This window comes from Manihot esculenta, chromosome 4 (genome assembly GCF_001659605.2).
Source record: "Manihot esculenta cultivar AM560-2 chromosome 4, M.esculenta_v8, whole genome shotgun sequence".
Taxonomy (NCBI): domain Eukaryota; kingdom Viridiplantae; phylum Streptophyta; class Magnoliopsida; order Malpighiales; family Euphorbiaceae; genus Manihot; species Manihot esculenta.
In genome coordinates this window covers 28,172,816-28,198,061 of record NC_035164.2, presented here as the reverse complement: position 1 = coordinate 28,198,061, position 25,246 = coordinate 28,172,816, and the positions used below count along the sequence as shown (strand labels likewise).

The 25,246-nt window shown below is 34.2% G+C and overlaps 6 protein-coding genes across 9 annotated transcripts; all 6 read right to left on the bottom strand.

The window, feature by feature from the left end:
* Positions 1-741: 741 nt before the first annotated feature.
* On the bottom strand, positions 742-2,789 carry LOC110613305 (auxin-induced protein 15A). The gene has a single exon (XM_043955987.1). It carries the CDS (start codon positions 1,139-1,141, stop codon positions 842-844), a length of 300 nt encoding a protein of 99 aa, XP_043811922.1. The 5' UTR covers positions 1,142-2,789; the 3' UTR covers positions 742-841.
* A 2,503-nt stretch (positions 2,790-5,292) lies between these two features.
* LOC110614081 (auxin-induced protein 15A) lies at positions 5,293-24,451 on the bottom strand. 4 transcript variants are annotated; one of them, XM_043955983.1, is made up of 5 exons: positions 14,276-14,542; positions 13,679-14,117; positions 6,682-6,755; positions 6,532-6,606; positions 5,293-5,645 (listed from the first exon to the last, which is right to left on the bottom strand). In XM_043955983.1, the coding sequence occupies exons 2-5, from the start codon at positions 13,716-13,718 to the stop codon at positions 5,400-5,402; spliced, it is 435 nt and encodes a 144-aa protein (XP_043811918.1). In that variant the 5' UTR covers positions 13,719-14,117; positions 14,276-14,542; the 3' UTR covers positions 5,293-5,399. The 4 variants fall into 4 exon arrangements, with proteins under 4 accessions (XP_043811918.1, XP_043811917.1, XP_043811919.1 ...); XM_043955982.1 differs by having other exon boundaries at positions 13,679-13,826; positions 13,976-14,538; XM_043955984.1 differs by lacking the exons at positions 13,679-14,117; positions 14,276-14,542 and adding exons at positions 24,176-24,293; positions 24,432-24,451 and having other exon boundaries at positions 5,293-6,606.
* LOC110614077 (auxin-induced protein 15A) lies at positions 12,626-13,394 on the bottom strand. The gene has a single exon (XM_021755542.2). The coding sequence runs from the start codon at positions 13,022-13,024 to the stop codon at positions 12,725-12,727; it is 300 nt and encodes a 99-aa protein (XP_021611234.1). The 5' UTR covers positions 13,025-13,394; the 3' UTR covers positions 12,626-12,724.
* LOC110614075 (auxin-induced protein 15A) lies at positions 15,459-16,120 on the bottom strand. The gene has a single exon (XM_021755540.2). The coding sequence runs from the start codon at positions 15,856-15,858 to the stop codon at positions 15,559-15,561; it is 300 nt and encodes a 99-aa protein (XP_021611232.1). The 5' UTR covers positions 15,859-16,120; the 3' UTR covers positions 15,459-15,558.
* LOC110614080 (auxin-induced protein 15A) lies at positions 21,109-24,452 on the bottom strand. The gene is made up of 4 exons (XM_021755546.2): positions 24,432-24,452; positions 24,176-24,293; positions 22,482-22,557; positions 21,109-22,406 (listed from the first exon to the last, which is right to left on the bottom strand). The coding sequence occupies exon 4, from the start codon at positions 21,497-21,499 to the stop codon at positions 21,206-21,208; it is 294 nt and encodes a 97-aa protein (XP_021611238.1). The 5' UTR covers positions 21,500-22,406; positions 22,482-22,557; positions 24,176-24,293; positions 24,432-24,452; the 3' UTR covers positions 21,109-21,205.
* On the bottom strand, positions 23,409-24,179 carry LOC110614073 (auxin-induced protein 15A). The gene has a single exon (XM_021755536.2). It carries the CDS (start codon positions 23,805-23,807, stop codon positions 23,508-23,510), a length of 300 nt encoding a protein of 99 aa, XP_021611228.1. The 5' UTR covers positions 23,808-24,179; the 3' UTR covers positions 23,409-23,507.
* Positions 24,453-25,246: the final 794 nt, after the last annotated feature.

Genomic DNA, 25,246 nt, shown 5'->3' with positions numbered 1-25,246 from the left:
AAAACATATATTGACCTTCAGCATTCACCACCAACACCTTGTCTTTAGAGCCCCTTCACTGACAGTCACAAAGAAGATATCTACTCCTTAGTTAATGATGATATATTCCCTGCTAGTGACCGTATGAGTCATCTTCTTCTATTAGTTTCTTCAAATTGATCTTTATCAGAAAGCTGTAGCTTTTTGGGTTACACAGCTGGAAACGCCCATATATAACATACTTGATTCCTGACCTTTACCAGAATTTCTTCTATCAATTATTTAGACAAGCCACAGTCACTGCTGTTAACCATTTTCAAGCCCTAAATAACTAAGTAGAGGATTATTAAACCCAAACTGTGATGGCAATTGAAGCTAGTACTATATATATACAAAACATTTTCCATAAGCCCAGAATGGTAATCAGAACTGGATTAGAACCAAATCGGAATTGGAAACAAAATTTGCCTTCTAGTCTGATTCCTAAAAATCAAAGAACCAAATGTTTGGTTCTAGTTTTGGTTGTTAGCTAAAACTATAGTGGCACCAGAACTGAACACACTCCTAATTAGATGTGGACTAATTTAAATCCATTGTCCAATCTATAACAAATGACTGCTAAGACAATTAAGATCCAATCTTAGTATTGTGGTTTGAAGGAAACTGTTTCCACAATAGGAAAGTCACATGGAAGAAAATTGGAATAGGAAAGTCATGCAGAAAAGGAATTGTAGAACATAACATATAATGGTCTTGAAGAAATAAAAAAAAAAAAAAAGTAAATGATAAATGCTAATGCTTTTGTATACATTGTACTTTTTAACTCTATTCTTTACAAAATTGTGTGTTCAGAGTTTAAGTCTCATGAACAATTTAAGCCAGAAATGACATCAATGAACATGTTTTCACTACATGGAATTGTAAGACCACCCATTGGATGATCATATCCAAATTCTTCTTCAGCTTGGATTAACAAGTCTTGAAACGAAGGTGCGTTCAAGTATGATACTGGAATCACAAATCTTTTCATTGGCTTTTCTCCTACATAGACTGCAAGGTAGCCCTTTGGCACTTCCATGGCTACTGGAGCTGTTTGGCTTGCAGAAGGAGACCTCTGAAGAATTTTCTTAGCACTAAGAATAGCAGGCAGACGGAAACCCATATTTTGTTATGGACGAACAAGAGAGATCAATAAAGACTTTGAAAGGAAAGGAGCTCTTGATGCTTGAGAATGTAAGTACTTGTGTTGCTTTTAAGTCCAAAGGTTTTTGTGTATATATACAACAACATTAGAGGGAACAGTGGAAATGCTCTAATGTATGCCAGTGAATGGTTTGGACCAGGTCTGTTGATGCGCATGAAGGATCACATGGTTTTGTCTCCTAATCATCAACACTAAATTATTGACACACCAATTTTGATGTTTTTGACATATCATGACCTACCACTTCCAGGGTGGACTAAGAGTTTCACTTGAAATTGAGAATTTGGCAGTTTCATACTAATTATTTAAGCAAAGAGCTGACCTATTCAATCTTCTTTCTTCACAGGAGGGGCATGGTCCAAGCATCCAGATGTCATAGGACTCTGAATTATGAAGAAGGTAGGGAAACCTTCATGTGAACTTCACACCATCTTGTTTAGCTACTTGACAAGAACTAAACGTTACAATAGAAATGGTGGGATGTTTCATTTTACAAGAAAGTAAAATCTTTTTTCCAGAAAAAAAAAAAAAAAAATCAAATTCACTTTATGATAAGGTTCTAAAATCTTTTCTTCCAAAGCAAACCTGTATGACATTAAACTCTCATGAACGAATCAGATACCCCATCTTTTTAACTCTAGTGCCCTGAAGTTCACATGAGCCATTCCCTACCATCATGTCTCCATCACCAGCCAACCCTTAGTACTCTTTTCATATGATTGATCAAGCAAATAAATCTTATCCCGCTTTTCCGTATAGTACCGTTGATATCTCCAATGGATATACTACACATATTCTATGGATTCAATAACTGAATTGATAAAATTAAATGAAAAAAAAAATATATATTACACCTTCATCACAGATAAACTAATAATGAACGTATGAATCATAGAAAAATGAGAAACAGCACCAGCATTATCTTGCAAACTTGGTTTATATTTGCTCTGTTTCTTAATTCATAAGCTATCAAATGGTTTTTTGCCTTTCCTTACAAAAGTGCGTAAATGACCTATTCATACCCATGCGGTGTAAAAATGGTAGAGTAGACAACCATCAACATGTGCTGATCACAATAAACAAAATCTTAAATTGGTAATTGGAAAAATCAAACAAAAACCATAAAAAAACTAGAGCTATTCACAAACGATATTTCTCCTAAGCATTTCATCAAACAAGAGAGACAAGTTACACAATACTAACCCCCCCAATACACGCTAACCCAGTTCCCACATAACAGCTGCTAGATAGACCATCACTCACTCCCTTCGACCACTATATCCTTGAAGCCTTTCGACTGAACAAGGAAAGAGCTGATTGCATGCCATACTCTGTATATAGAAACGATTCCTCGAACTAGCTAGCACGAGAAGCCACAGGGGTTCCCTCTTCAATCTCTGCAATCGAACCCTTCCTCTGATTCCTATTTACAGATGCATCAAAATTAATTTCGAAGAAAACCCGAGGGAGGAGATGGAACTGTGGTTAACTGATTCTGGAGCTGTTTGACTACAACAGAAAGTGCACGAAGACAAAAAAGCCACACGTTCTGGTTGTTTCCTCCAAGCCCATGAAATCAAATTCCCGGTTGGGCTAGGATTTAGGGCCCAACTAACTTAGACATCCAGTTACATATATTTTTTTTTTATAATTTCCTTTTCCCATTTGGAAAAGGATTTTGTTTGAAAGTAGTATAAATATGGACCCCAGCAATAACGAAATATCATCAGTAGCTTCCACGGAAAAAAAGAAAAAAAAGCATCAGCAGTCTTGAGAAAAAGGGAAAAAAAAAACATCACCCAGCACTTACATGGCTGAAGTTGCAAATTTTGAAGGGTGTGAAAGAAGTTTATGTGGGTGTGGATGTGGAAAAAGTCCACCAAGGTCTAAATTCCTAAGTTATCTTGTGGACTATGACGCAACCTATGCTTGGCAACCTCCTCCTCAAGGATGGGTGAAATTAAATGTAGATGGCAGTTGCTTAGGAAATTCTGGACCTGCAAGTGCAGGTGGCCTTTTACGGGATGTTTCATCTAATTGGGTGATTGGTTTCGGTTTAAATATTGGCGAAACTTCTATTTTAGATGCTGAGATAATTGGAATTCTAGTTGGACTTCAACTAGTTTGATCTATGGGATTTCGTAGAGTTATTGTAGAATCAGATTCTCTAAAAACCGTTAGATTGATTACTGAAAAAGATATTTCTTTTCATCATTTGAGTCATTATATTCAATATTGTAGGGCACTCTTGAGTTTGGATTGGCAATGCATTTTGTCTCATGTTTATAGGCAAAGAAATTATAGTGCAGATTCTCTTGCGAAACAGAGTTATGGTTTGAAACCGGAAGAATTAGAGATTTGGTACTCTCCTCCATGGAAAGTATTTCATTTTTCATTTTTTAAACGAATATAGGTTGGGTGTGGGATTCAGACGCCATTAGTTGTTATTTTTATTAGCTAAATATAATCAAAAGAAAACAAAAATTTAATGGATTAATAGGTTTTGATTTCTTTGAATTATTAGAGAAATTTTGTTGTTTATCATTAAATTTTAAAATAATCAAAATATACATTACAATTTCCTGTGATAGCGATGACTCTTAAACACTTACTGATATATTTTATTACTATCAGATTTGACTATATATATTGACCTAATTGGGAGGTTCTTTTTGTCTTTTTATTTTTTACTTGGGTTTGGATATTGTGGTCAATTCCATCTAAGTATAGGCCACCATTCCTTTTGTCACACCTCCCTCCCTCCCTCCCTCTTCCGCCATAGCTTGAATAAATGTTGATAATTCTTATTGTGCAAACAAGGGGAAGTACAGCAGATGGTGTTATCATGGATTCAACGATTTGATCATAACTGGATTTGTCTGATTTGCAAATAAGTGGGAGTTTCTTCCACTTATTAGATTATTGGATTAGATCTTTATCTTTTGATTATTCACTAAAACTGAAATAAAGGAATGTAAAAGAATAGCAAAAAAGAGAGTCATGATTAAAATTGCTAGAGAACTTGGAGGTTTCCATATTTTAATCTTCCTTTCAGAACTAACTCTGATGTAGGAAAATCACAAATATTCATTTTTCTATTGAAAGAAAATTGTGAACATAATCAATAATGCTCTTGAAGAAAATTTTGAAAAAATATTCAAACGCTTTTGTGTACTTAGCTACTCTATTCTTTACAAAATTGCATGTCCAAAGGGGCTGATTTTAGAAGGGGATAGTGCCAACCTTTCTATATGATCCGATGAGGTAGTAGAAAGTTTGATTTATAGAATATGAAGATTTTACCACTAGTCTCCCTGATTTTATTAATGTCCAAAACGAACAAACCGGTCACTTCAAAGTCTGGAACGGACGGGCAAATCTTTTCAAAGTTCGTATAGATTAATAACCAATAATTATTCAAATTTTTTGGATGAAATTACATGTTAAGGCATCAAATGGTTCCAGCATCTGTCACTGCTTGATAAATGAGAACCTAAGGTTACACCCCATTTTCTGCAAATTCAGTTCATTAACTTGTACACAATTTCTTGATACAATCTACAACTTCAAAATGAGATCACCGAAGACTTTTTCCTAGTAATTCAGTTTGCTCAACCTTTCATTCAGATATGCATTTCAAAGTCTTTGAAAAAGCAAAAATTGAATTGTCAAAACTTGTTTTCCTGAGCAGTCAACTCAACACTTGACAAAGGCAGCTGTATTGGCCAAGGCTACTTTTGAAGCAAAGAAATGTCAAAAAAATGTGTTTAGCAGCAAATGCTAATCGAATGATAAATATGATCAATGGAAGTTTCAAGCATGACATGTATATACCACGTATATTTGGTATGATCAACATAAGCTTGCCACTCCATGTAACAAAGTAGGACTGGTTAAAGCAGAACATAGGGAATGAAATCAGAAATATTTTGCTTTGCATGAAGAATTTGCATAATTTCTAGAGAACTTGGAGATTTTAGTCTTCCTTTCAGGACAGTGAGGTAGGAAAATAAAAAAGCTTCCTTCTTCTATTCAAAGAAAATGTTCTCTATGTAGGAAAGTCATGCAGAAGAAAATTGCAATGGGAAATATCATGCTGAAGAAAATTCTAGAACATAATCTAAAATGGTCAAGAAATTGATTAAATTCCAATGCTTTGTGTACATTGCACTTACTACTCTGCTCTCTACAAAATTGTGTGTTCAGAGTTCAAGTCTCATGAACAATTTAAGCAAGAAATGATATCAATGAACATGTTTTCACAGCAGGGAATTGTAAGACCACCCATTGGATGATCATATCCAAATTCTTCTTCAGCTTGGATTAATAAATCTTGAAATGAAGGTTTGTTCAAGTATGATACTGGAATCACAAATCGTTTCCTTTGCTTTTCTCCAACATAGACTGCAAGGTAGCCCTTTGGCACATCCATGGAAGCTGATTGGTTTGCAGAAGAAGACCTCTGAAGAATTTGCTTAGCACGAAGAATGGCCAGCAAACGGAAACCCATGTTTTGGTATGAATGAACAGAAGAAAGATCAGTTAAGGACTTCCAAAAGAAAGGAGGAGCTCTTGATGTTTGAGGTTGTAAGGACTTGTGATGCTTTTAAATCTAAATGTTTATGTGTGTATATATACACATAACATTAAAGGTACAGTGGAAATAATCTAATGCAAGCTAGTGAATGGTTTGGATCAGGTGTAGTCATACTCATGAAGGATCACATGGTTTTGTCTTCAACCTAATCTTCTATAATAAATGATAGATGCACCGATTCTGAATTCCCTGAAACATCATGACCTACCACTTCCAGGGAGGACTAATTATTTAAGCAAAAGTGCCGACTTTTTCAATCTTTTTCTTTACAGGAGGGACATTCTCCAAGCATCCAGAGGTGATGGCATCTGTACTCTGAAGAAGGTAGGGAATCCCTCATGTGAACTTCACAGCAGCTTGTTTAACTACTCGAAGAACTGAAAGTTACAAAAATTGTGGGATGTTTCACTTTGACCACGGCCAAATGAGTCAGACATCCCATCAACTTTTCTGAAAGACACCCTGAAGTTCACATTAGCCATTCCCTACCATCAGGTACCCATCACCAGCCAACTAATTTTGACAGCCTATACAACCTTTGCCAACACATTATATCATTTCCTGCTTTTCCGTATAGTACTGCAGATTATCCTACGAAATACTACAGGTATCTTCTATGGATTCAATCATTGCACAATATAAAAAGAAATGCAAAACAAATGTTAGAGCTCTTCTTTTATGACCAAGGCTAGATTTTTTGAATTTGGAAGACTATGGAAATCAAAGAAAAATTTGGCACTGGATTGCTAACCTTGCTAATCACATATATGTTAGCCAAACTTTCAACCACACTCAATTTGCTAGCTGGAAATTCCAATGTGGTACCCTGTAACAAACTTTTCATAAGCAATCATATGGTTTGACTCCCAAAAAATTTGAAGATAAAGACAGATTCAAGAACCTTTTTTTCTCTCTGCTGCAATTTATACTGGCCTGCCACTTCAACAATTGCAAGCGTTGTGTCATGACATATGCCTGACAGTACATTCAAACTAAAGATCAAATAAAAAGAACTAGCATGTGGATCAAGTTGTGCATAATTTGATGCAGCAGCAACTAAACATCCCTTCGGTACATGTTAGTGGAGGTTCATGATCAAGCGAAAACATATGATTGAATGATGATATCTCCTTCACTGACAGTCACAAAAAAGATATCCCCTCCTTAGTTAATGATGATATATTCCCTGCTAGTGACCGTATGAATCATCTTCTTCTATTAGTTTCTTCAAATTGATCTTATTAGAAAGCTGTAGCTTTTTGGGTTACACAGCTGGAAATGCTGATACATAACATACTTGATACCTGACCTTTACCAGAATTTCTTCTATCAATTAATTAGACAAGCCACAGCCACTGCTATTAACCATTTTCAAGCCCTAAATAACTAAGTAGAGAATTATTAAACCCAAACTGTGATGGCAATTGATGGTAGGACTATATATATACAAAACATTTTCCATAAGCCCAGAATGGTAATCAGAACTGGATTAGAACCAAATCGGAATTGGAAACAAAATTTGTCTTCTAGTCTGATTCCTAAAAATCAAAGAACCAAATGTTTGGTTCTTGTAAAAGGATAATATTTTGTTATATTTCACAATAGAGATTACAACCTATTTATACATTAGAGACGGTATTTAAACAGGAAGGAAAATCAAGCCTATGATTATACAATCCCTAAGATTAAGCAACAACTGACCCATCTATCAATATTTACTTCATATATTAACATATTTACTTTCTATAACTTATAACACTCCTCCTCAAGTTGGATCATAAATGTTAATCATGCCCAACTTGTTACATATATAATCAACTCGAGTCCCATTTAGAGCTTTAGTGAAAATATCTCCTAATTGTTCTCCAGTTCGGATATGTCCTGTTGATATTATCTTTTGTTGGACCTTTTCACGAACAAAATGACAATCAATCTCGATGTGTTTAGTTCTCTCGTGAAATACTGGATTAGAGGCAATGTGAATAGCTGCTTGATTATCACACCACAACTTAGCAGGCACCGAATTTGTGAACCCAACTTCTTCCAATAGTTGACGTACCCACAAGATTTTACAAACAGCTTGTGCCATGGCTCGATATTTAGATTCAGCACTAGAACGGAAGACCACATTTTGCTTCTTACTTTTTCATGAGATCAAGTTACCTCCCACAAAAACACAATACCCAGTAGTTGACCTTCTATCAACTTTCGAGCCTGCCCAATCAGCATCAGAAAAGCATTCAATATTTGAGAGCTCATGGTTACCATAGAATAGGCCTCGTCCTGGGGCCCCTTTAAGGTAACAAAGAATCTGTTCCAAAGCATCCCACTGGGCAACAGTAAGAGAAGACATAATGTCACACCCATTCTCTAATCTGTAGAGACGGATATGACCAGGAAAACTGACAGAGTTCCCCCTAATATTTATACATATGAACACATTTAACCTGCTATAATTTCAAATTATAAAACATATAGGAGAGGATTGATAGCTGGACTAGTCAATCCATAATATATTTACAATAAACAAAATACATTTTTCACTGGGCTGTCCAATTTATACATGATCCACCAAAATTACAAAAAGAAAAGACAAAAGACCTAGAATTGGTCCGACCTCCTCTAGACTCTGAGTGGACGATGGGGAAGGAATGAAATTTACTAGAAGTAAAAAGAAAATAATATATCAAATAATAAATAAATCTACTAGGATAATAATATAAAATGTAAAATACGAAATTTTAAATATATTTTTATATATATTTTTAAGAAAATTTCGGCATAGTTAAACCTCCCAAAAATGAACAACCTTAACAAAAATACTCAATAACCTATAAATATTATTTAGATCAACCTAAGAAAATCATTAATCCCAAAAAGAAATATAAAACCCCATTGATTGGAGCTAACTAAAACATAACCCATTTTTATCCTCAAATCACAAAAATCACTATTAAAAGGTAGAGAAAATAAACTATATCGCAATAAATCGAATAAAAGGGATAAAACTCACCTACCCAATTTTGGAACCTCTGTAAGAAAATATTGAATTTCTGAGTAGGATATAGATTTAAAATAGGATCTAGCTGAGGATTTCAAAAGTTTATGGGTTGAGAGGAAGGAGATTTGGATTAAAGAGAAGGATTTTTTTTTTTTTAAACTAACAGAGCAAGCTCTGTTTTTGGAGGAGGGAGACGGATGGGTTTCGGGAATGTTTCGGGACATTCCCGAAACCAGAGCTTTATTGCTCTCTCCTCTCTTTTTTTTTTTTTTATGGGCCTAGGCCTGGGCCTTATACATAAACTGACTTACCACTCACTGAATATGCAATATCAGGACGAGTCACCGTCAAATAATTCAGCTTGCCAACTAATCTTCTATACTTTCCAGGATCTGCAAATGGCTCACTGTCTTCTGTGGTAAGTTGAAGGTTAGGGGTCATTGGGGCACTATAAGGCTTAGCACCCAATTTTTCTGTTTCTTCCAACAAATCAAGAACATATTTTCTTTGAGATAGGAAGATGCATTTCTTACACCGCATAACTTCGATTCCCAAGAAATATTTCAAGGAACCCAAATCCTTTGTATGAAACTGTGTTTTAAGAAATTCTTTTAGGGATGTGATGCCAGCAATGTCACTTCCTGTAATAACGATATCATCCACATATACTACAAGCAGAATTACTTCACTATCAGAATTTCTATAAAACACTGAGTGATCACACTTACTCATCTTCATTCCAAACTGTTGGACCACCTCACTAAACCTGCCAAACCATGCTCGAGGACTCTGTTTCAAGCCATAAAGGGATTTTCGAAGTCTACAAACCTTACCTGACTCCTCCTGAGCAACAAAACCAAGTGGTTGCTCAATATAAACCTCCTCCTGAAGATCACCATGAAGAAAAACATTTTTAATATCCAGTTGATGCAAAGGCCAATCATGAGTAGCCGCCAAGGAAATAAATAATCGGACAGATGCTAGATTGGCAACTGGGGAGAATGTATCAGAATAGTCAACTCCATAAGTTTGTGCATAACCTTTGGCCACTAAACGGGCCTTGAGGCGAGCAATAGATCCATCAGGGTTTACTTTCACTGCAAACACCCATTTACACCCAATAGCCCGCTTTCCTGGGGGCAAGGACATCAACTCCCAAGTACCATTAGTGTCAAGGGCCATCATTTCCTCTTCCATTGCAGCACGCCAACCAAGATGGGACAAAGCCTCAATAACAGTTTTGGGAATTGAAATAGAATCTAAAGCAGTGACAAAACAACGAGAAGAGGAGGATAATTGATCATAAGAGACACAAGATGAAATAGGATAAGTGCAAGTACGTTTACCTTTGCGAAGAGCAATGGGCAAATCCAAATCAGACAGTGAAGGATCAGTGGGAGCAGGATCGGTCGACGAAGAAGCGGAGCGGAATGGATTCAGAGTCCTCTAAGCGTCTGGAATATACATGAAAGATGGAAGGGCGACCTGACACATGAGCGGAAGGCATAGGAGTAGTCTGAGGAGACAGAGAGCGAACAGTGTATAACAAGAGGTCATCTTCCTCCTCCTGGGTGTTATAAACAGATGATGGCAGAAAAAACAGAGTGGACTCAAAGAATGTTACATCCACAGACACAAGATACCGATTCAGATCAGGAGAAAAACAACGATACCCTTTCTAACGTCGAGAGTAGCCAAGGAAGACACATTTGAGTGATTTGGGATCCAATTTAGTAACCTGTGGACGAACATCATGAGCAAAACAAGTATAACCAAAGATACGTGGCTCAATAGGAAACAAAAATTTAGTGGGAAACAAAATGTTATAAGGGATATCACCATGAAGGATGGAGGAAGGCATGCGATTGATCAAAAACTAGTGGATACAGCATCAGCCCAAAAACATTTAAGTACCTTCATTTGGAATAAGAGGGCTCTGGCTACTTCAAGAAGATGTCGATTTTTTCTTTCAGCAACTCCATTTTGTGAAGGAGTGGCAACACAAGAGGACTGATGAAGAATCCCTTTTTGTAACAAATAAGATTGAAATTCCCCAGAGAGATACTCTTTAGCATTATCACTTTGCAATATACGGATGGAAGTATTGAATTGGGTTTGGATTTCAGCATAAAATGCATAAAAAATAGAAAATAATTCTGAATGACTCTTCATTAAAAATAACCAAGTAGTACGAGAGAAATCATCAACAAAAGTAACAAAATACTTAAAGCCAGACTTAAACACCACAGGACAAGGACCCCAAACATCTGAATGGACTAACTCAAAGGGGGACGAAGCCCGTTTATTGACTCGAGGCAGTGTAGGTAAACGATGATGTTTGGCAAATTGACAAGACTCACAATCTACAATAAACAAAGAATGAAACTGTGGATATAACTTCTTCAAAGCCGAGAGAGAAGGATGCCCCAAACGACAATGAACATCAAAAGGTGTTAAACGCGTGGAGCATACCAGAGATCGAGGAGATCGAGGTAGTTGCTGATCCAAGACGTAAAGACCCTCTGATTCACTCCCTCTACCAATAATCTGCTTCGTCGAAAGATCCTGAAAAACACAGTGATCAGGAAAGAATGAGACACAACAATTCAATGCACGAGTGAGTTTACTCACGGAAAGCAAATTAAACGCGAACTTAGGAAGATATAACACAGAGGATACAGAAAGAGAAGGGGTTAAGTTGACATGACCAGAACCCATGACAGAAGATTTAGTGCCATCAGCAAGAGTAACATAAAAAGGCGATGTATGAGACTCAAAATTGGACAAAATGGTAGAATTACCTGACATATAATCGGTAGCACCATAATCAATAACCCATTTGGAGGATGAAGACACAAGACATGCAGTAGAGTTACCTGACTCGGCAATTGCAGTGATAGAGGAGGAATTAGAGGATTTTAGAGATGCCTGGTATTGGATGAATTGTGCATACTCATCTGCAAATATCAAAACTCCCTGATTGGAAGATCCATTCAATTTGTGTTCCGTGATTTTAGTTATCATAGGAATCACATTAGTTACGGTGGTGGTTTTAACTTCAGCCATAAGGACAACCAACCGTGAACAGTACTGATGAACAGTACCATGAACAGTGCCGATGAACAATACCCGAATATGAATAATACCTAAAACACCTCCACCCAACACCCGAAAGGCAAACAAACCTCAGATCTGACAAGGGAATGGTGTGGCGACTCTGGCGATGGTGAGATCCAAATATTACCCTTTATGGGTAACCCAAATGAACAGAGCCCTAAGTCTCTAAAAAATTTTAAAACTTGACGAGAGAAAAAATTAAATCTCTACGAGAATGGCTTTGATACCATGTAGAAGGATAATATTTTGTTATATTTCAAAAAATTAAATCTCTACGAGAATGGCTTTGATACCATGTAAAAGGATAATATTTTGTTATATTTCACAATAGAGATTACAACCTATTTATACATGAAAGACGGTATCTAAACAGCAAGGAAAATCAAGCCTATGATTATACAATCCCTAAAATTAAGCAACTGACCCATCTATCAATATTTACTTCCTATATTAACATATTTACTTTCTATAACTTATAACAGTTCTAATTTTGGTTGTTAGCTAAAACTATAGTGGCACCAGAACACTCCTAATTAGATGTGGACTAATTTAAATCCATTGTCCAATCTATAACAAATGAATGTTAAGACAATTAAGATCCAATCTTAGTATTGTGGTTTGAAAGAAACTGTTTCCACAATAGGAAAGTCACATAGAAGAAAATTGGAATAGGAAAGTCATGCAGAAAAGGAATTGTAGAACATAACATATAATGGTCTTGAAGAAATTAAAAAAAAAAAGAGTAAATGATTAATGCAAATGCTTTTGTATACATTGTACTTTTTAACTCTATTCTTTACAAAATTGTGTGTTCAGAGTTTAACTCTCATGAACAATTTAAGCCAGAAATGACATCAATGAACATGTTTTCACTACATGGAATTGTAAGACCACCCATTGGATGATCATATCCAAATTCTTCTTCAGCTTGGATTAACAAGTCTTGAAACGAAGGTGTGTTCAAGTATGATACTGGAATCACAAATCTTTTCATTGGCTTTTCTCCTACATAGACTGCAAGGTAACCCTTTGGCACTTCCATGGCTACTGAAGCTGTTTGGTTTGCAGAAGGGGACCTCAGAAGAATTTTCTTAGCACTAAGAATAGCAGGCAGACGGAAGCCCATATTTTGTTATGGACGAACAAGAGAGATCAATAAAGACTTTGAAAGGAAAGGAGCTCTCGATGCTTGAGAATGTAAGTACTTGTGTTGCTTTTAAGTCCAAAGGTTTTTGTGTATATATACAACAACATGAAAGGGTACAGTGGAAATGCTCTAATGTAAGCCAGTGAATGGTTTGGACCAGGTCTGTTGATGCGCATGAAGGATCACATGGTTTTGTCTTCAGCCTAATCATCAACACTAAATTATTGACACACCAATTTTGATTTTTTTGACATGACCTACCACTTCCAGGGTGGACTAAGAGGTTCACTTGAAATTGAGAATTTGGCAGGTTCATACTAATTATTTAAGCAAAGAGCTGACCTATTCAATCTTTTTTCTTCACAGGAGGGGCATGGTCCAGGCATCCAGATGTGATAGGACTCTGAAGAAGGTAGGGAAACCTTCATGTGAATTTCACACCACCTTGTTTAGCTACTTGAAAACGTTACAACAAAAATGGTGGGATGTTTCATTTTTACAAGACAGTAAAATCTTTTTTCCAGAAAAGAAAAAAAAAATTGTTTTATGATAAGGTTCTAAAATCTTTTCTTCCAAAGCAAACCTGTATGATATTAAACTCTCATGAATGAATCAGATTCAGCATTTTTTTACCTGCAGTGCTCTGAAGTTCACAGGAGCCATTCCCTACCATCCTGTCTCCATCACCAGCAAACCCTTAGTACTCTTTCGTATGATTGATCAAACAAATAAATCTAATGCTGCTTTTCCGTATAGTACGTTGATATCTCCAATTGATATACTACACATATATTCTATGGATTCAATTATTGAATTGATAAAATTAAATGAAATAATAATAACAATAATAATAATATTACAGCTTCATCACAGATAAACTACTAACGAAAGTATGAATCATAGAAAAATGAGAAACAGCACCAGCATTATCTTGCAAACTCGGTTTATACTTGCTTTGTTTCTCAGTTCATAAGTTATCAAATGGCTTTTTGCCTTTCATTACAAAAGTGCGTAATGACCTACTCATACCCAGCGGTTTAAAAACGGTAGAGAAGACAACGATCACCATGTGCTGTTCACAGTAAACAAAATCTTAAAGTTGTAGTTGGTAAAATCAAACAAAAACCATAAACAACTATAGCCATTCACAAACAATATTTCTTTTAGGTATTTCATCAAGCAAGTGAGACACGTTACACAATACTAACTGCTAGATACACCATCACTCACTCCCTTCGACCACTATATCCCTGAAACCTTTCGACTGACCAAGCAAAGAGCTGATCTGCATGCCATAGTTTCCAAAACCAGCGGAGAGACAATTCCTCGAACTAGCTTGCACGACCAGCCACAGGGGGTCCCTCTACAATCTCTGTATGTAGCTGCAATCGAACGCTTCCTCCGATTCCTAATTACAGCCGCATCAAAATTAATACTATGGAAAAACTTATTGTTGATCCTTTTATTAAAACTTCATTGAAATTTTAAGATTTTTTTAATTAATAAATACTTTAAAAACTTGAGTAAATTTTTAAAAACTATGGACTAAATAGTAAAATTAAAATTAATGAAGTAATTAAATATTACACTTTTATAAAATTAAGAACTCTTAATTTATTTTAAAATTATGGAACTAGATAGTAAAATCAATGGTGCCACTAAATATTACATTTTTAAAAAATTAGAAAATTTAATTTATTTTTAGATATTAAAAAATTTAAATATTTTTAATAATTTATTTATATATATATATATGATATTTAATGATAAAATTAACCTTTTTAATTTGCTATAATTATAGTTATATATAAATTAATGATAAATTACAAGTGATATTTATATATATTTTATACAATATTAAATATATTATATTAAATAAATTTTTATTATATAAAATATTATATATTGATAACACATATTAAAAGATTTCGGTTTCGGTTTAAATATTGGCGAAACTTCTATTTTAGATGCTGAGATAATTGAAATTTTAATTGGATTTCAACTAGTTCGGTTCAAATTAAAGTGTTGTTTTTGGAGAAATAAACTGATTTAATTGTAAGGATATTGATAGGTTTAATAACAGTAGTTATTCAATTTTTTGGATGTAAATTGAATGTTAAGATATCAAATGGTTCCAGAATCTGTCACTGCTTGATGAATAAGAATCTAAACATACACCCCATATTCTGCAAATCTAACAAAGTAGAACTGGTTAAAGCAGAACATAGGGAATGAAATCAGAAATATTGTGCTTTGCATAATTGCTAGAGAACTCGGAGGTTTCCATATTTTAATCTTCCTTTCAGAACTCTGATGTAGGAAAATCACAAATATTCCTTCTTCTATTGAAAGAAATATATAAAAATTATAATAGGAAAATCATGCAGAAGAAAATTGTGAACGTAATCAATAATGGTCTTGGAGAAAATTTTGAAAAAATATTCCAACGCTTTTTGTGTACATTGTACTTGCTACTCTATTCTTTACAAAATTGCGTGTTCAAAGTTTAAGTCTCATGAACAATTTAAGCAAGAAATAACATCAATGAACATGTTTTCTCTGCAGGGAATTGTAAGGCCACCCATTGGATGATCATATCCAAATTCTTCTTCAGCTTGGATTAATAAATCTTGAAATGATGGTTTGTTCAAGTATGATACTGGAATCACGAATCGCTTCTTTCGCTTTTCTCCAACATAGACTGCAAGGTAGCCCTTTGGCACATCCATGGCTATTGGAGCTGTTTGGTTTGCAGAAGAAGACCTCTGAAGAATTTGCTTAGCACGAAGAATAGCAGGTAGACGGAAACCCATATTCTGAATATGAATGAGCAGTAGAAAGATCAGTAAGGACTTCCAAAAGAAAGGAGCTCTTGATGCTTGAGATTGTAAGGACCTGTGATGCTTTTAAATCTAAATGTTTTGTGCATATATATATATACAATACACATTAAGGTACAGTGGAAATGCTTTAATGCAAGCTAATGAGTGGTTTGGATCAGGTCTAGTGATACTCATGAAGGATCACATGGTTTTGCCTTCAACCTAATCGTCTATCATAAATGATTGATGCACCAATTCTGAATTCCCTGAAATATCATGACCCACCACTTCCAGGCGGGACTAATTATTTAAGCATTCAGAGGTGATTGAGCTCTGAACTCTGAAGCAGGTAGGGAATCCTTCATGTGAACTTCATAGCAACTTGTTAGCTACTTGACGAACTGAAAGTTACGAAAATTGTGGGATGTTTCACTTTGTCAACGACCCTAAAATCTTCCTTTTCACTGAAGAGATTCAACTACATTGATGATAAGGTTCTACAAATCTTTTCTAATCAAAAGCAAACCTGCAAATATCCCATCATTTTTTAGCTTCAGATCATCATTTTTTTCTGACAAGACGCGCTGGAGTTCACATTAGCCATTCCCTACCATCAGGTACCCATCACCAGCCAACTAATTTTGACAACCTATAGTACCTTTGCCAACACATTATATCATTTCCTGCTTTTCCGTATAGTACTGCAGATTATCCTATGAAATACTCCAGGTATCTTCTATGGATTCAATCATTGCACGTTATAATACTCAAAACAGAAACAAATATCACAGCTCTTCTTTTATGACCATGGTTAGATTTTTGAATTTCCAAAGACTGGAAATCAAAGAAAAATTTGGCATTGGATTGCTAACCTTGCTAACCTCATATATGTAAGCCAAACTTTCAACCATACTCAATTTGCTTGCTGGAAATTCCAATGTGGTACCCTGAAACAAACTTCTCATAAGTAATCATATGGTTTGACTCCCAAAAAATTTGAAGATAGAGACAGATTCAAGAACCATTTTTTTTTCTCTCTGCTGCAATTTATATGGCCTGCCACTTTAATAATTGAAAGCATTGCGTCATGACATATAACTGATGGTCCATTCAAACTAAAGATACAAATATATAGAACATGTGGATCAATGTGACTGCTTCATGAATGAGAACCTAAGGTTACACCCCATTTTCTGCAAATGCAATTCATTAACTTGTACACAATTTCTTGATACAATCTACAACTTCAAAATGAGATCACCGAAGACTTTTTCCTAGTAATTCAGTTTGCTCAACCTTTCATTCAGATATGCATTTCAAAGTCTTTGAAAAAGCAAAAATTGAATTGTCAAAACTTGTGTTCCTGAGCAGTCAACTCAACACTTGACAAAGCCAGCTGTATTGGCCAAGGCTACTTTTGAAGTAAAGAAATGTCAAAAAGATGTGTTTAGTAGCAAATGCTAATCGAGTTTTTATCCTGTCAAATGATAAATATGATCACTGGAAGTTTCATGCATGACATGTATATACCACGTATATTTGGTATGATCAACATAAACTTGCCTGTCCATGTAACAAAGTAGGCTGGACTCCCATATTTGTTTTGCTTTTTCATAAGAACAATAAATATCAAAGAGATCGTTAGATAATATGCTAATAATAGTGTAGCTATATACCTTATTAGCATGAACCCATAATTTCCATTGTTTGTTGGAAGTTTGTGCAGGTTTCACATCGGTGAGAGCAAAAGCAACTCCATGCATATCAAGAACTGAAAATACACATTCCCAGCATGGACTGTTCAATTTTGGAGACATCTAAGAATGGCTTGGACATTATCATGGCAGATTGCATGTAGAAACACCACTTGGAATGCCAGTAGTAGAAGGATTAACAGGTCAGTAATGGAAGTATTGTTAGGAGAAATAATTTTAGCCATTGTTTTTAAAATTGTTCAAAAGTGGTAGAAAAAGATATAGAAATTAAATGAAAGATGAGCAGAATATTGTTTGAGGTGTGATAATAATAACTGTCCTTAAAGATAATTCGCATGCGGTTGTGTATCCTTCAGGATTCAACAAGCCTATTCGCCTGCGGTTGGCGCAACAAGCCTTCTGAATTACAAGTAACCTAGAAGCAAGAACAGCAACAATATTAACGTAATATCAATTAAAAATATGATTCAGATAAAAATTTAGATTTCCACAATATCAACTAAAAATATGATTAAGTTAGGATAAAGATTAAGATAATTTAAAATGGAAAAAATCTTTTTAACCAATTTAAAATCTGTAACTTATTTTAAAATATTTTAAATTATTTATAATTCTTTTAAAATAATTTATTAAATATCCAACACTTTTCCCATGAAAAGTACTTCATTTTTTAAATGATGATAGATTAGGTGTAGCGCCATTAGTTATTATTTTTATTAGTTAGATGCAATTGAACTAGATAAAAACTTAATGAATTAATATGGTTTGATTTTTTTTTTTTTTTTGAGTTAATCAAAGAATTTTGTTGTTTACCATTAAATTTTAAACCAAGCAAAGCATACATTAAATTTTCTTTTCATAGTAATGGCTCTTAACCACCTGATCATATATTTTAGTATATATAAATATAATAAAAGCATAAACTTAGGACAAAGGAAGGAAGAAATGGCAACAAGCTGAAGAAAATTTGGCTTAACTTGATTTTGCAAAGCTATTATATGCACGAGATGTTAACAATAAAAGAATGAAATATATTTACTTCCATTTCTCAATTAACCAAAATTGTTACATGGGTTATAAGTAGAGAAATTTAGCTAGTGTCTGCGTGCAAAGAATGCAGTTAGCTGGGGGAGTCACCCAGATTCTGCCCCATTAAATTCTTTTACTTATTAGATTATTCATACTAATCTTTTACGAATAAAATCTGTTGATTAATAGAGAATGAATCATAACAATTTTATTTTACCTCTTGTGTTTGAAAATAATGTAAGGAAAAATAATTTTTTACAGAATAAAATGTTTACTTTTATCTATATAATTTATTTTGTATATTAATTAAATAGGCTATCTATTACCTACAAACAAAAAAAATAATTGTAGAGAAGAATTAGAAATCCAACCAATATATATGATTTTCAATTCTATAGTAAGAAATTTAAACACTTGAAATATTAATCAAGCACAAAATCATACATCATCAAACTCAATTGCACCAAAGAGAATTAAAGGTTTTGGTACTGATTATCATATATTTTTAACATCCAATAACATGTTCCATTCAATGAGTTATATTTTTAGTAAAATAAAGTTTACTGAGCTCCAGCATGGCGACGATTGTAGTGATAACGTTGTAGTGGTGGAGAATTATTTATTTTATCACATTACCTTTTAAGTACGTCACTTTCTTTAGTGGTAAAATTTAGTGTATTAATCATAGTATGCCACTGCTTTGTAATAGTATGAATTGTTTCATAATAATTATGGTCTAAATATGATTCACTATTAAAGAATGATAAAATAATCTTTCCAAAACATACTTGAATTTAAATCAAAGAATTCTAGCATCTAAATGAATTTTCATCTAATTTCAATATAGTCTAAAAGGTTGAGTTTGTTGTTGAAAATTGTAAGGTCATACATTTTATACTAGATATTAAGAGAATAATAAAAAAGAAAAATATCAAAACATGAGCCATTTAGAAATATAAGAGAGAAAGAGTTGTGTGAAAAAGTACAAGGTATATATGAAGATTGTGGTAGTGAGTTTTATATATAAAATATATATGAAAGTTATATTTTTTAGATTAAAATTATCACAGTTATTAATATATAAACGGTAATAATTTAAATTTAATAACTTCCACGTTTGATTTAAAATATTAAAATCGCTATTTTACTTTTATTATACTTTAATTATTTATATCTATTAATTTCTTTTATAGTTATTTGAATTGAATAAAATTTTACATAATTTCTATTAATTCTTTAATTATTTTATACTTTTATCATAATTAATATTTTTATAATTAATAATTTGTCTATTATATATATTTATTCTATATAATTATTCACATTAGAAGAAAAATATATACATTTATTAATTAGATTATTTTATTTATGATTTCAAAAAATTATCTAATCAATAAACAATACTCCTGTAGAATAACTGTAGAATAATAAAAACATTTTACATGATCTTTTATTATGAAATTATTGTTAATATATATATATATATATATGAAAATAATTTTTTTTATCATCTAAACATCCGTTTACACAGAGTTTATTTTATAAGATTATAACATACATACACATAATTTAAAAGATATTTATACAAATCTTTTCATATAGTTTGACAAGATAGTTAGAAGTCTGATTTATAAAGTATGAAAATCAGACCACTAATCTCTCTGACTTTATCAATGTCCAAAACGAATAGGATGATTATTTCAAAGTCCGGAACAGACAGGCAAATCTTTTCAAATTTCTTATGGATTAATAACCAATAATTATTCAAATTTTTTTGATGAAATTAAATGTTAAGACATCAAATGGTTCCAGCATCTGTCACTGCTTGATGAATGAGAACCTAAGGTTACACCCCATTGTGTGCAAATCCAATTCATTAACCTGTACACAATTTCTTGATACAATCTACAACTTCAAAATGAGATCACTGAAAACTTTTTCCTAGTTATTTAGTTTGCTCAACCTTTCATTCAGATATGCATTTCAAAGTCTTTGAAAAAGCAAAAATTGAATTGTCAAAACTTGTGTTCCTAAGCAGTCAACTCAAGACTTGACAAAGCCAGCTCTAGTGGCCAAGGCTACTTTTGAAGTAAAGAAATGTCAAAAAGATGTGTTTAGCAGCAAATGCTAATCGAGTTTTTATCCTGTCAAATGATAAATATGATCACTGGAAGTTTCATGCATGACATGTATATACCACATATATTTGGTATGATCAACATAAGCTTGCCAGTCCATGTAACAAAGTAGGACTGGTTAAAGCAGAACATAGGGAATGAAATCAGAAATATTTTGCTTTGCATGAAGAATTTGCATAATGTCTAGAGAACTTGGAGATTTTAGTCTTCCTTTCACGACAGTGAGGTAAGAAAATAAAAAGGCTTCCTTCTTCTATTAAAAGAAAATGTTCTCTACTGTAGGAAAGTCAAGCAGAAGAAAATTGCAATAGGAAATATCATGCTGAAGAAAATTCTAGAACATAATCTAAAAGGGTCTTGAAGAAATAAAAGAATAATTGATTAAATTCCAATACTTTGTGTACATTGCACTTACTACTCCGCTCTCTACAAAATTGTGTGTTCAGCGTTCAAGTCTCATGAGCAATTTAAGCAAGAAATGACATCAATGAACATGTTTTCACAGCAGGGAATTGTAAGACCACCCATTGGATGATCATATCCAAATTCTTCTTCAGCTTGGATTAATAAATCTTGAAATGAAGGTTTGTTCAAGTATGATACTGGAATTACAAATCGTTTCCTTTGCTTTTCTCCAACATAGACTGCAAGGTAGCCCTTTGGCACATCCATGGAAGCTGTTTGGTTTGCAGAAGAAGACCTCTGAAGAATTTGCTTAGCACGAAGAATGGCCGGCAAATGGAAACCCATATTTTGGTATGAATGAACAGAAGAAAGATCAGTAAGGACTTCCAAAAGAAAGGAGCTCTTGATGTTTGAGGTTGTAAGGACATGTGATGCTTTTAAATCTAAAAGTTTATGTGTGTATATATACACAACACTAAAGGTACAGTGGAAATAATCTAATGCAAGCTAGTGAATGGTTTGGATCAGGTGTAGTGATACTCAAGAAGGATCACATGGTTTTGTCTTCAACCTAATCTTCTATAATAAATGATTGATGCACCGATTCTGAATTCCCTGAAACATCATGACCTACCACTTCCAGGGAGGACTAATTATTTAAGCAAAAGTGCCGACTTTTTCAATCTTTTTCTTTACTGGAGGGACATTCTCCAAGCATCCAGAGGTGATAGGACTCTGTACTCTGAAGAAGGTAGGGAATCCCTCATGTGAACTTCACAGCAGCTTGTTTAGCTACTAGATGAACTGAAAGCTACAAAAATTGTGGGATGTTTCACTTTGACCACGACCAAATGAGTCAGACATCCCATCAACTTTTCTGAAAGACACCCTGAAGTTCACATTAGCCATTCCCTACCATCAGGTAGCCATCACCAGCCAACTAATTTTGACAACCTATAGAACCTTTGCCAACACATTATATCATTTCCAGCTTTTTCGTATGGTACTGCAGATTATCCTACGAAATACTACAGGTATCTTCTATGGATTCAATCATTGCACAATATAACACTAAATACAAAACAAATATTAGAGCTCTTCTTTTATGACCAAGGCTAGATTTTTTGAATTTGGAGACTATGGAAATCAAAGGAAAAATTTGGCGCTGGATTGCTAACCTTGCTAATCACATATATGTTAGCCAAACTTTCAACCACACTCAATTTGCAGGCTGGAAATTGCAATGTGGTACCTGAAACAAACTCTTCATAAGCAATCATATGGTTTGACTCCCAAAAAATTTGAAGATAAAGACAGATTCAAGAACCTTTCTTTCTCTCTCAGCTGCAATTTATACTGGCCTGCCACTTCAACAATTGCAAGCGTTGTGTCACGGCATATGCCTGGCAGTACATTCAAATTAAAGATCAAATAAAAAGAACTAGCATGTGGATCAAGTTGTGCATAATTTGATGCAGCAGCAACTAAACATCCCTTTGGTACATGTTAGTGGAGGTTCATGATCAAGCGAAAACATATATTGACCTTCAGCATTCACCACCAATACCTTGTCTTTAGAGCCCCTTCACTGACAGTCACAAAGAAGATATCTACTCCTTAGTTAATGATGATATATTCCCTGCTAGTTCCCTGATAGTGACCGTATGAGTCATCTTTTTCTATTAGTTTCTTCAAATTGATCTTATCAGAAAGCTGTAGCTTTTTGGGTTACACAGCTGGTACTTGATACCTGACCTTTACCAGAATTTCTTCTATCAATTGTTTAGAAAAGCCACAGTCACTGCTATTTACCATTTTCAAGCCCTAAATAACTAAGTAGAGGATTATTAAACCCAAACTGAGATGGCAATTGAAGCTAGGACTATATATATACAAAACACTTTCCATAAGCCCAGAATGGTAATCAGAACTGGATTAGAACCAAATCGGAATCGGAAACAAAATTTGCCTTCTAGTCTGATTCCTAAAACTCAAAGAACCAAATGTTTGGTTCTAGTTTTGGTTGTTAGCTGAAACTATAGTGGCACCAGAACTGAACACACTCCTAATTAGATGTGGGCTAATTTAAATCTATTGTCCAATCTATAACAAATGAATGCTAAGACAATTAAGATCCAATCTTAGTATTGTGGTTTGAAGGAAACTGTTTCCACAATAGGAAAGTCACATACAAGAAAATTGGAATAGGAAAGTCATGCAGAAAAGGAATTGTAGAACATAACATATAATGGTCTTGAAGAAAAAAGAAGTAAATGATCAATGCTAATGCTTTTGTATACATTGTACTTTTTAACTCTATTCTTTACAAAATTGTGTGTTCAGAGTTTAAGTCTCATGAACAATTTAAGCCAGAAATGACATCAATGAACATGTTTTCACTACATGGAATCGTAATACCACCCATTGGATGATCATATCCAAATTCTTCTTCAGCATGGATTAACAAGTCTTGAAACGAAGGTGTGTTCAAGTATGATACTGGAATCACAAATCTTTTCATTGGCTTTTCTCCTACATAGACTGCAAGGTAGCCCTTTGGCACTTCCATGGCTACTGAAGCTGTTTGGTTTGCAGAAGGAGACCTCAGAAGAATTTTCTTAGCACTAAGAATAGCAGGCAGACGGAAACCCATATTTTGTTATGGACGAACAAGAGAGATCAATAAAGACTTTGAAAGGGAAGGAGCTCTTGATGCTTGAGAATGTAAGTACTTGTGTTGCTTTTAAGTCCAAATGTTTTTGTGTATATATACAACAACATTAAAGAGTACAGTCGAAATGCTCTAATGTAAGCCAGTGAATGGTTTGGACCAGGTCTGTTGATGCGCATGAAGGATCACATGGTTTTGTCTTCAGCCTAATCATCAACACTAAATTATTGACACACCAATTTTGATGTTTTTGACATATCATGACCTACCACTTCCAGGGTGGACTGAGAGGTTCACTTGAAATTGAGAATTTGGCAGGTTCATACTAATTATTTAAGCAAAGAGCTGACCTAATCAATCTTTTTTCTTCACAGGAGGGGCATGGTCCAAGCATCCAGATGTGATAGGACTCTGAACTATGAAGAAGGTAGGGAAACCTTCATGTGAACTTCACACCATCTTGTTTAGCTGCTTGACAAGAACTAAACGTTACAACAGAAATGGTGGGATGTTTCATTTTACAAGAAAGTAAAATCTTTTTTCCAGAAAAAAAAAAATCAAATCCACTTTATGATAAGGTTCTAAAATCTTTTCTTCAAAGCAAACCTGTATGAAATTAAACTCTCATGAACGAATCAGATACCCCATCTTTTTAACTCTAGTGCCCTGAAGTTCACATGAGCCATTCCCTACCATCATGTCTCCATCACCAGCCAACCCTTAGTACTCTTTTCATATGATTGATCAAGCAAATAAATCTTATCCTGCTTTCCCGTATAGTTACGTTGATATCTCCAATGGATATACTACACGCAATCATTGAAATGATAAAATTAAATAAAATAATAATAATAATATTAAAGCTTCATCACAGATAAACTAATAATGAATGTATGAATCATAGAAAAATGAGAAACAACACCAGCATTATCTTGCAAACTTGGTTTATACTTGCTCTGTTTCTCAATTTATAAGCTATCAAATGGCTTTTTGCCTTTCGTCACAAAAGTGCGTAAATGACCTATTCATACCCAGCGGTGTAAAAATGGTAGAGTAGACAACCATCAACATGTGCTGATCACAATAAACAAAATCTTAAATTTGTAATTGGTAAAATCAAACAAAAACCATAAAAAAAAAAATTATAGCTATTCACAAACGATATTTCTCCTAGGCATTTCATCAAACAAGAGAGATAAGTTACATAATACTAACCTCCACAATACACGCTTACCCAATTCCCACATAACAGCTGCTAGATAGACTATCACTCACTCCCTTCGACCACTATATCCTTGAAGCCTTTCGACTGACCAAGCAAAGAGCTGATTGCATGCCATACTTTGTATATAGATACGATTCCTCGAATTAGCTTGCACGAGCAGCCACAGGGGTTCCCTCTTCAATCTATGCAATCGAAT